The sequence below is a fragment of the Coturnix japonica genome, chromosome 1 (assembly GCF_054131305.1).
Source record: "Coturnix japonica strain WE chromosome 1, WE-NBRP24, whole genome shotgun sequence".
Lineage (NCBI taxonomy): Eukaryota > Metazoa > Chordata > Aves > Galliformes > Phasianidae > Coturnix > Coturnix japonica.
In genome coordinates, this window is record NC_140663.1 from 76,540,599 (window position 1) to 76,552,821 (window position 12,223).

General features: G+C 39.9%; 1 protein-coding gene across 1 annotated transcript in view; it reads left to right on the forward strand.

Annotated features, from left to right (window-relative positions):
- The window catches only part of NME7 (NME/NM23 family member 7), a 141,095-nt gene that overhangs the window by 42,596 nt on the left and 86,276 nt on the right, over positions 1 to 12,223 (forward strand). The window contains exon 10 of the mRNA XM_085525248.1: positions 2,253 to 2,354. Coding sequence (XP_085381374.1) covers positions 2,253 to 2,354 — 102 coding nt within the window. The remainder of the gene's footprint in view (positions 1 to 2,252; positions 2,355 to 12,223) is intronic.

The window sequence follows — 12,223 nt, forward strand, 5'->3', positions numbered from 1 at the left end:
CCTGCTGTAGCAGGACTAGGAAATGGGAAAATGGAGGCAGATTGTTTTCTGCTAGCTCTAAATGCACCTTATTAATCAAAAATGCTCGAACTTCATCCAGTTCCAAGAATGGGCTTGGTGGACCACAAGCCGTGTTATCTGATGAATAAATCATTTGCAGAAGAAAAATTAATTTAGCTCTAATTGCAAGTTCTGCCAAAGAGAGAAAGGGTGACTCCTATTTAGATTAAGCTCTTTACTTGGTGAGGATGTGAATACCATACCAAGCTTGTCTACTGCGTTCTCATCTCCTTCTCTGCTGTAGTTGATGGCAACTGGACTTTGGTTTTGAGTGTTGTGTTGTAAAGAAGCAGTCAGCAGTAACTTTGTTCATGCCACTTACCCTCATTGGTGGGATGTCAGTGCTGATACAGAAACAGTAGAGAAGTGAAGCATAAAGAAAACCACAATTTATGGAGACAAATTCAGTTGATTCAACTGATGTGAAGAAGGCCCGTTTTTCCTTTGATTTCCTAGTAACAGTTTTATAAATGACAGAATTCAGTGAAGTTATGCAAAGTAGTGACTATGAAAATTTACTGCTTTTTAACAAGAACACATATATTGTTCTTTGTCCTGTTGTTAACAGAAAGGCCATTGGTGATGAGGCCATTCTTGGAAGGGAAATATTTATTATTTTGTTGTAAAGTGTGAAACTAGCCTGCACTCGCATGCTGTCAGAAATATTTCTACCTACAGTTGATAGGAGCAGATTGATGGTAGAGGCACTAGGCTAAAATTCTGTTTACTTCAGAGTGCTAAAATGAATCGTGTGCTCTTAACGTGATATTTATTACAAACATAGCGACTCTTTGGAACAGCGTTGCTTGACTTGGAGTCTTTTGAGTATTTCATTTCCATCGTATTTCTTAAAACACAAAAGTGGATTTCATTCTTTTCCTACTGCTTTTTTTGCCTGCTCTTGATGCTCTTGTTCTCTGCTGTAGCTCAACCTTGACCTGTGCAGAGTTGGTGAGCTCGATCGCAGCACCTTGTGCATTATTCCCTGTTCTCTCTGCTTTCTTGTGAATGTTTTGTTCTTTTCTCTTTCCTCACTGCCTTTGGCTCTTTTAGATACCCTTATTTCATCATCATAGTATCATGGTCTCGTGCGGGTTGGAAGGAACCTTAGAGATCATTGAGTCCAACCCCCGGGATTTGAGCCTCCTGTGTAGCAGAGCGGCACTTCTACCACTTGCGTCATAGGGGATTCGAAGCCGGGCCCTGGTGTTGCAAAGCGGCACTTCTACCACTGTGCCACTGGGGCACACAAGTTCAGTACTTGACTGCCCAAATTTCTGGATAAGAATGCAATTATAAAGGCATGTGTTTTTGTTTTTGTTTTTTTGAATGAGTTTAGACTACAGCATTAAAGTAGCATATTTCTGCTTCTGAAATCTATGCCTCTAATTGACAAACTCCAAATTGACACTAATGCCTGGAGACTCTTAAAGATTACAAAAACTAAAACCTGTATTTATCACCTACTGAGGACTTGATGTCTCTTAACACTTCAGGAGGCTCCAGCGAAAAGGTTTATTTCAGTGTGACCCAGATTGTGATAACAACACACACAAAAATACTGCCAGATCAAGGATTTTTTTGCCTAAAATGATGTGCCACATACTGCTTTCAATTTAAATTCCTGATTCTGCTGTCCTGTGTGTTTCAGCTTCCACAATACATGAAGAAATGACAGAACCAGAAGTCCAAGAGATGTTTTCTTGACTTTAAGCCGTCAAATAGGTGCTTATTTGGAAAGAAGTATAGGCTGTGTCCTGTACTTCCTATAGGGAATGTTGTTTAACACGTCTTTGTCTATGGAACTTGTTCAGCATGGTGCCATTTTTCAGACTTAGGCCTAGCAAAGTCTGTTGCATTGATTCAGTTTAGACTGACAAGTTATGAGATACTTCGGTGAAATCCAAGTCAAGATTAGTAAGAATGTACCTGTAAGAGAATTTAAAGTATTGTGGTTACTGTTGTATGTTGTTCAATATCCCAGAGAAGCTGAATATTCAACTTATCTCCAGCTCCACCATGTAAACTAAGTTGCAAAATGTAAAACATACATATATATGAATACTAATGATATCACTGCTTCACATCTTTGCTTTCCTATCTGGTATGTTCGGGTCACGTTTTGGGGAGGAATGCAACCTGCCATAGTGCTCAAAACTCAGATTTGTTTTGGTCTTTTTTTTCTCTTCCAGGAGATGGTTACAGAGTTGTGCTCTGGCCCTTGCATAGCAATGGAGATTATACAGCCTGAACCTCCAAATGTGTTCAGAAACTTCTGTGGTCCTTCTGACCCTGTAAGTACTTGCTTAATGATAAGGAATGCTAAAAAAAATTGATGCAGTGTCTCTATGAATTGAAATTTACGTGAACCGAAATGTCACAGTGTGGTATAACTGCCATGTACCTGTTGTATTTCCTCAGAACACATGAGCATTACATTATTATGGAAGTGAAATGCTAGAGTTTGGATCAGTTAAATATTCATAAGTATTCTAACACAAGTCTTGAGAGCCCTGGATCAAATAGTTATTATGATTGTATGCCAGCGTACAGCAATTGTTAGTCCACTGCAGTCTGTAGCATTGTTCTAGCACAAAACTATGAAAGGAGAATCAATTTCTGTGGTTTTGTAAAGCAACAAAAAAATGCAAATTTTACTGTAGCTGTTCGTTACGCTAAAAGTTCCAGCTTTTATTTTTAATTTCTTGAGGTAAATAATTGGATATGCATGATACCCTAAGCAGTCTGGAGACAAGCTTAAAAAAAAAAGCATAAATGCTATCTCAAAGGGTTTGCCATTTTTTGTTAAATAATGAATACTGACATACTACACAGACTTCACAAAATAAAGAATCAAGATGGAGGCAATGATATCACATTAGATGTTATAATTTCATGCTTTAGTTGCAGACTGGGTGAGCTTAACAGTTTCCATGTTGGGGGGGTTGGAAATCACAAAGGTTTATACAGGTAGTGTAGAGCAATTTGTTTGGGATATATTTCTCCGTATCTGAGGAGAAATATAAGCTAAAGGCATTATCCAAACCTGTTTTCCCCTTCTGTTTGGTCGCACTGAATGTTACAAATGTTCCTCTACTCAGTTAGCATCATGTAAACAGAGCACAACCTGCAAGTTTTGGATACCAGCTTCATAGCAGTTGCACTAATGTCTATTTGGAAGATAGGCAGCTGTGTCAAGTATTTCTGTATGCTGTTTTCTATAAGAATTTCAAGCTAATTGGCTCTTAAAGTGTGTGTAGTGACTGTGCCTGCTTTCAAGAGTGATCTTTTGCCTGAAATGCGTATCCCTTCAGATGGTGTTTCTGGCTTATCCTTGGGGTAGAAGTGGCTGAGGTATCTCAGTAGCTTTTTGTCACTCATAACCTGTGTAGTCAGTGAAACTCCTGAATGAACTTACAGTGAAAATATCTGTCTCAAATAGAGGTATCAGAAACCACAGTGGAGTTACATTATGTAGCAAGGTTATCATGGAATCATAAATTCACTGAGGTTGGAAAAGGCCATTATAGAGAGGCCATTAAGATACTGTGTACTTGATGTTCTAGTGGTTAAAGTAAATGTAAGTGTTGTGCAAATAATGTATCATGACTGGGAGTTCTGGATCTATCTGTATTCTTTTTTCATTTGTTTATATATGCTAGGTCCTGGTATGTTTACAGCCTACTTAGAAATACAAGTGAGAAATAGTTTGTAGCTATAGTACAAAATATATCTGAGTCATTCTGGCTCCTGTTGAATATTTTCCACTTGGTGGTATTTAGAACACAGTGATTACTTTCGAAGCACAGTCCTGTTAAAAGTTAGTAAAGGAACTGGAATTTGACTTACGTAACGAATTGCTCTCAATCATGTGTGCTGTGAATTATATGTCAGATATGTAGCAAATGTAGTAAGCACTCTGTGGCAAGTCATGTGTTGCAATTGGATCGGATTGTCAACAGCCCTCTAAGTCTGTTCCTGGTTTTGCAGGGAGATGACTGGGGCATGCTTCTTTTATTAAGGTATCCAAAGAGATGTGATCCATATTTTGCCAAATCAAAGCAAGATGTTGATTAGAAATAGGTTCAGTTTTTGTCCAAGTCTCTGACTAAGGTTGAAAAAAGAATCGGACTTGTTCCATTTTGAGCATTAGATTTTAATAAACTTGCTATAAATTGCTGGCTTACAATGCTAAAAATGAAATGGAACTTTGTGCTATTTTCTACAACTGGATAATATTTTGTTAGCACCACAGGTCAGCAAGGCTCTCTGCCAAAAATATCCTTCATTATAAAACAGCTTTTAAATACTTTATTAAAATGTCTTGGGTGGTGGTTGGGGAAAGACCGCTAACAAAAAACCTGTTCTGAGCTTCTGTGTAGGAGAATATGACTAACCTATGAAATCAGGAGAGCTGGATAAAGGTATATGTCTGTAAGGAGCTGTGCTGGTTTTTCTGACTCTCAAAATTACTGTCCCTGACTTGATAGAAGGGATCAGTGCCACAGTCTTGGTGTGTGTGTCCCTCTTGGGTAGCGAATGGACAACGAGAAACGCTTTCCTGCAGATCCTGCTGCTTCCTGCATTCTCACTTTACGCTGGCACATCGCTCTGGCTGTCTGGGCTATTACACTCTTGGCAATCTGTCAGAGTCTTTAATCATGTTTATCTTCTGTGGCACAGCCAGATTTTTTTTCTGCTTATGGTGGCCTCAACTGGGGCCTCTCTGTACTCTCAGATGGTGGTTGTCTTGTTTTCTGGTTGCAGGCCTCTAGTTAGCCATTTATGCAACCACACCTCAGACTGATCACGTGCTGTTCAAAACAAAGGTCTCAGAATTCCACACTGGTCTTTTGCTTCTCAAGGAAGCCGCAGTCTCTCCTAAGACCCAAAAGTGAGGAGGTGTGAGATACCAAGATCCTATGAGCAGTGGAATGATTCTATTTAGATATTTGAGTTCTGAGTAGGAATGGGATTTCTGAAATGACTGAGTTCCACAGATTTTCAATGGCTTCTGAATCGATTAAACCCTTTTTCAAAATCATGCCACCTTATTAAATCTTGTTAAGTAGATTATCAAACTATATATTTCATACTGGGTGCTGTTATCTCACTCTGTTTCTAATGGTGTTGTTCTGAAATTGAGAGAGAAAAAAATGCATGACAAAAAGGTAGCTGATCTAGGAAGCTGATAGGAGGACTTGAAAAGTCAGTTAACTTGAACTTCAGTGCACACTTGCTTGGAAATAAAAGAGTTGCTAACTGCAACCAAAGTTAAATAGAAAAGAAGTTAATGTTTCCCTTGAGAAATGATAGTGCATGGTGGGGGTAAATGCAACACAGTGCACCTAATCCAAAAATGCCAAAAATTATTCCACACTGAGCTGAGAACAGGGAAGGGTGGGACTGCTGCAAATAGCAAAGGGTCTTTAGGTATCTGTTGTCTCATGTGTATCAGGAAGCAAAGGTTAGCACTGAAAACCTCAGCTTCGTGGTGGGATGAACAGTCCAGGGAATTCTACTTGAGTTCAGTGACATGGATGTTTCAGCTGATTGGTGTTTGTGGGTTTTTTGGCCTCTGAAGCACTCAAAAGCCTTTTGCTAATACTTAGATCTGAAGATACAGCTTTCATTTCACATCATCTTGTTTTGAATTAGCTGCTGTAATTTTTAGTAATCTTATCTCCTTTTAGTTGGGAGTGGCAGTATGCTAAAAGTTACTCAAGTACCTTCTACTGTGAAACATTATTAATGCGATGGGATATAGTGCAGTATTTCTGCATCTGGTGGGTTGGGTCCGCTGGGCGGTTTTTGTATACTTGGTTTTGATCCTAACCTGCATTCTTTTTACGGTGGGGATTTGCAATTTGAAGTGTAACAGCGTATTAATAGTCTTTAGTATTTTTGCATCAGTAACAAAGAGCTGAAAGAGAGATTGGATGGTTTAAAGCGAAGCAGTGAACTGGAAGAGTGGGAGTCTGCTTTAGCTCCGTTCCTGACCTCGCTGTGTGACCTTGGACAAAAGGTTCAATATGTTTCTGCCTCAGTTATCACATCAGTTAAACGGGGATAACAGTATGATCCAAAAAGCATTGTTGCTGTAAGATTTTTATCTGCATAGCCCTCCTGTGAATATCTAGCACTGGAAATGATCTATGTGCAAGGCTAAAAAATGTTTATGCTCAGCCATTGTGTTAGAATCGCAGTATTTTTTTATTACAGCACATAAGAATGGGTTCAGAGGAAAGTAGAAAGAAACATAAAGGTTATTTTCAAGCTGTCAAGTATGTGTGTTCTGGTAATACCTTCAGAGCTGTTTCAGTGTGGATCTCCTTGGAGCCTGGTGAGCCTCAATCAGGGTGTTGACAATCAAATACACAATGTGTCTCAAGAGAAATAGGGTTTATTAATCTAATTCTCTGATGAAGACTTTCGTATCATAAACTGCCTGCTCAGAGAGTCTGAGTCATGTAATAATAATAAAATCTTTCATTCAGCGCCAGACCATTATCAGCTAGAGTAGCAAACAGATCGATACGAGTTACGATATCCTGCTGTCTAAGCCTGCGATGGGAAAGGCATGATTGAATTGCTTAGATGTTATCCAGGGTCAGTCATCTGACTCTGTCCTTTCGGTTTTTAATTTCCCCATCAAACTCTGCAGGTCTAATGAAAATGTGATACAGACAGTGCTGAGGCCTGCTAGTTGATAATTTTTTGACTGAGAGGCTGCAGAGAGAGATTCTTCCCTGTGGTGCTTTGGCTGAGCTGATGCTGCTGGTTCATATAGCTCAAAGTAAACTTGGGACTTCTACCTTCAGGGGGAGCAGGGGACCTATTAAGACGCTGTCGAGAAGAATGGTAGCGTTAAGGCTGCTGTACGCTAATGATCCATAGCTGTAATGTGACTATAGCCATGAGCTGGCACTGCTGCTTTAGAATATGCCACATACACTGGTGTATGATGTGATATTTGCCAAGTGTTATGACTTGTTGTCATTGTGGCTCTTTGGATGTCAAACCCCACATCTGTGGTAGTGCTTTGCTTTCCTTTGTTTAAAATGTACAGAGTCTGCACTGGTTTTACAAGAAAACCAGACTGATACATAAATGTCATATTTGTTCTTCTGTTTAAACCTGTATTTGAAGCTCTAGGAGAGGCTGAGAATTAAGAATCTGATGAAAAATTTTAGTTATGAGTTCAGAGTTTTCCTGATGTGTTCCTCTTGCTTCTGGATGGGCATCATAAAGGTCTGCCAGCCCCCTGACCCCTAGCTTTGTCATGTATATATGTTTTACGTTTGTAGGATGCACAATCTGGTTACAGTTTTGAGATGACCGAGCTCTGTTTATTGCGTACTGACTTCTCAAAGTCATCTTTAACAGGTAACGGAATGTCCTGTGATAGGAAGAGGTGCTTTAGCCTTGCAGAAATACTTCTTTGTGAGGAAATCAGAACAGAAATCAGAAAACTAGAAGCAGTGAGACTGCTGCTTTCAGATACTGCTTTAAATGTTACTTATTATTGCCCAAAGGTCACTGTCATATGATGACCATTTAGGGTCATGTGGAAAAGGAGTTTGTCAGTGCATGTTGATGCTCAATGAGTTAATAGATACATTTTGAAAATGACTGTTATTAGTTGTGATTGGCTGTCATCATCAGGAGACTAAGTGCTGAATGTCTTCAAGACTGAGCTCTGCCTTTAATCCAGCGTGACTGAGCTGTGTTGGCAAGGTTACAGTTTGAACAGAACTTTTATCTGCTGCTCCTTATTTGATGCTCCAGAGCGACCAGACTTGACAGTGTCAACAGTGTGACATTTTCTGCCTAAATAAATGCTAGATCTGAGGTTATTGGACTTAGTTTTAGTCATCACAAACTGCAGTCATTTGATAAAATAGATAATAGTAGAAAATAAAAGGTATTGCCTGGTTTGATATCAAGCCCACTACCACCACAGAGGTATGACTCGGGGGGAGTCTGCTGCTTGCATCTACTGGAGAGAAGGTTCTGAGACCCCTGGAAGAGAACTGAAAGTAGAGTGTGTTTGCGTCTTGTTTATGGTTGCTGTAGTATTTTGTTATTTTATTAGTTGTCAACAAAGTTTGTCCAGCCTATCTAGCAATTTTTTTTCTTTCTCAGTTTCCTTTGCTGCCCATTGCTATGGTGTTTTAGCATCCCATGTCAACAAAGGCCCCTTCTTAACGGAAATTTCTGGATGCTGGAAGTTACCAGTATTTTATCAAAGGTTCTGTATGCCCTCCTAGAAATCAGCATCAGCTTTAGAAGCATCAGGGTGCTCATCTGCATTGCTGCATTTCCCTTATGCTCTGGGCTCCTTGTGCATGTTCCCAGGCTGAAATAAAGGCTTGTATTTAGCAAGAGGAGGAAGCTGAACATAAGACCAGAGACTGAAAAAAAGAAAAAAGTGCCACGAGGCATTAACAGCGCTGATTATTGATCTCACAGAATCATTAAATGGCTTTAGTTGGAAGGGAATTCAAGGATCATCAGATTCCAACTCCTGTGCCACAGGCAGGGTTGCCAGCTGCTAGAGCAAGTACCAGATCAGGCTGCCCATCCAACCTGGCCTTAAATGCCTCCAGGGATGGGGTATCCACAGCCTCTCTTGTTACTCACCTCCACCTAGTTAGAGATCCATTGACCACAACCCTCTGGCTGCGAAACTCCAACAAATTCCTTGTGCACTGAACAGTCTATCCTTGAAATCCATTTCTTTCCAATTTAGAGATAAGGATGTGGTGGGGAACCATGTCAAAGGCCTTGCTGAAGTCCAGGTAGATTATGACATCACTTGCCTTCCGTTTGTTCAGTGATGCTGTCACTCCATCATAGAAGGCCACCGGATTGGTCAGGCACACCCTTCCCTCGGTGAAGCCATGCTGACTGTCTCAGATCACCTGCTTGTCCTGCATGTGCCTTAACATGTCTTCCAGGAGGATTTGTTCCTTGGTCTTCCTGGACACAGAGGTAAGGGTAACCAGCCTGTAGTTCCCTGGGTCCTCCTTCATCCCTTTCTTGTCAATGGCAGTGACGTTTCCCACTTCCCAGTCCCCAGGGACTTTGCCTAACAGCTATTACTTTCCAAACATGGAGAGAGACTTAGCAGTTTCATCAGCCGTCTCCCTTAGGACCCTGGGATGCATGTCATCTGGTCCCATGGACTTGCATGCATTCAGTCTCATGAATCTGTTTTAGGCTTGCTCTGACCTTACAGTGAGGTGGAGTTTGCTCCCCCAGTTCCCACCTAGAGTTTCAGGTTCAGGGATGCAAGAATCCTAACTGCTGGTGAAGACTGAGGCAAAGAACTCACTGAGGATCTCATCCTTCTCTGTATTTGTTGTAGCTAGGCCTCCTTTTCCACTTAGCAGAGGAGGTATGCTCTCTTTGGCCAGTCTCTTCTGACTGACATACCTGTAGAATCCCTTGCTAGGTTTAGTTCTATCTTCACTGACTTGCTGTGTAGCCACAGAGACTTCCTAGCTATGCCCTAGTATGTGTAACATGCCAAGGAATGCTGAAACTTGGTTTTCTAGACTTTTCCTTACAACATATCTTAGGCCTAATCATTTTATAAAGAATTAAACTGTACTTACAATATTTACTTTTATTTGCTGTTCAGCTCTGTAGATGCTTCACAGGTAAAGACATTCAGACTGATCTGAAATCACAAAGACTAATTGCATCCATCAATAATTGTGAAGGAAGCCTTAAAAATTGTCTTAGGGATTGTAAAGGCTCCCTTTGCACTCAGTCTGTGTATGTCTCAAAGTAATAGGTGGGTGTTATTAAAAATAAGGTATTTTAAGCTTCTGTGATGAAGAAAGACAGGATTCTTACAAATGCTGTGAGTTATATACGTTTGTCTACTCAGCCTTTAGGATCCGGATTTTTTTTAACAAGAGGGATGAAAGATGGGCTGACTGTGTGGGCAACATTTTCCTAGCAGTGATGCTGTAACAGCAGCTGTGATGCAGTGGGTCATCTCCACTGGTGCAGATTTTGACGAGTCTATTATGCAGGCTCTTGTTCATCACTGGTAAAAATGCATATAGACACTGCTGATGGCAGTGTCTATGTTGAGAGACAGAATTCATTCTGTTAAATAGTGTTTCATGCTTTTTGTGTCTGTTGTAATTTCCATGGAAATAAATAGGAGGCATTGTTTTTGGAGCTGCCCATGTCATGTAAATGGATCATGCATTATATTTTTTAACTTTTTAAAAATGCTTGTCATACCTAGTTTCATTTAGCATTTACTTGTTTTGCTTTTTTGTTTAATAGCTCTTTCAAAATACTGTATCTTAATTGTCCCTCATTCCTTGTGTGTTTTAGATGGATTAGTGAGAAATGTTTTGTTTCTCACTACTGTAGGAAAAGAGGTAGGCCTTTAACATGCCAGATGATTGTGTGGCACCAGCCTGATGCCAACAGATACACAATGTGCTTTTACCACAGGCAGGCTGATCAAAGGTGACCTATGGGATTCTATCTCCAGGGCTTGTTTTTCCCATCTAGACAGGGTTAAAATGTGATTTACCTTGCCAGTGGGAGGGTTTAAATACTTTATTCTAAAAATGAGAATATTCTTTCCCCTTTGGAATATAATCTTTGCCGGTAAGACGAAAATCTAGTCATCAGAATTCACAGGCTATAGTCTTCTATAGTCTTCTCTTGCAGTCATGGGAGATCCACCTTTGGTGATTGCCATTCTTTTTTATTTTTTTCCTCTTTTTTTTAATTCTGCCTTTGAAATACTCTGTGATGGTTTCTGCCTTAGCTCCTACTGTTTTGAGAATAGATTCACTGAAATATTCAGTCCACAAAAGCACAAGGTAAGAGCCTCCTTGAAAACTTGAACCCCTTGAATCCTTGGTTCTGGGTTAGTTTCAGTCTAAGGTGTTTTTGTCTTTGTTTCCCTTGTGTTGTGTTTGGTTATAGTAGGCAGCAAATCATTCTCCTACACTGAACAGCAGTATTTTTGAATATATGAAGCCAATCCCTGGAAAGAGGGACTGAAGTAAAAAGAAAGTGGAATTCCGTATGACCTTAGAACTTGCTTGGAAAAAGGGTGCAGTGTTTTCAGAAGATATGGGAAATGCTGACGTCACTCTGTCTGGGAAAGAATATGTTATTGTTATGCACCAAACAACATTTTTTTTTCCTTCTCTGGTTTCTTAGTGTAGAACAGATATACATCCTGGTCACAGTGACCTTGTGTTTTTGCAGAATCTTTGATTTGAATTGATTAAAAGCGTTTGCCTTACATGCCCAATTCAGGCTTTTGTTGACTGTAGATAGGCTTGTCCTTCCCTTGAACTCTTCCTAACTGAAGGTTGGAACACAGTAGTTTTGTACTACTGTTACGTATACTTTAATTTATGAAGTAATATGAATTCTATTGCCAGTAAATAACAATGTAAGAAAATAATATACCAGGCTCGAACTTTGCCAGGCTGCAAGGGTTTTTTCCAGAGCCCTGTGTAAGGCAGTATACAGTATAAAGTCCACACACAGAGGTGCGTGCTGAAAATGTACAATAAAGGAAGTTACAAAAATGCAAGATAAAGGCAGCAGTGTCCTTACTTTTCCATATAACCATGATAATGGTGTGAGCTTGTGTGTCCTGGAGTTGACTGCAGCTGTCCCAAAAGATTTCATGTCCTTTACCCAGCAACTTATGAGCAGGCAATTCCTGGATGGCCATGACTTTTGTCTTTTATTAAGATCTCTTGGAATAGGCAAGTGGAGAGGATGACCAGGTCTGTACAAACTCTTATCCCAGAGGACTGCTTATTCAAGCTCTGCTTGGTTAATAAATAGGTGGTAGAGCTAATCATAACCAAACAGAAAAAGAAGTGCGGATCATGGATTATTTTATATACTCTTGGTGATAAATTGGTCTTTGAGTACACAAAATTGAGATTCTTCACTGCTAGAAGGAGATATATCAGTTTCTCAGGTGGGTAACCTATCTAAATCAGATAGGTTGGCTTTGTAGATGGCAAGTCATATTTATAGACTATACATTTTAACAAGGTGCATATGGACTGAAATTCTATAAGTGCTTTGTATGCCATTAAAATAATGCAAGATGTGTGTGCTATGACCAGAATGTATTGAAATTATTGCTTGAGCT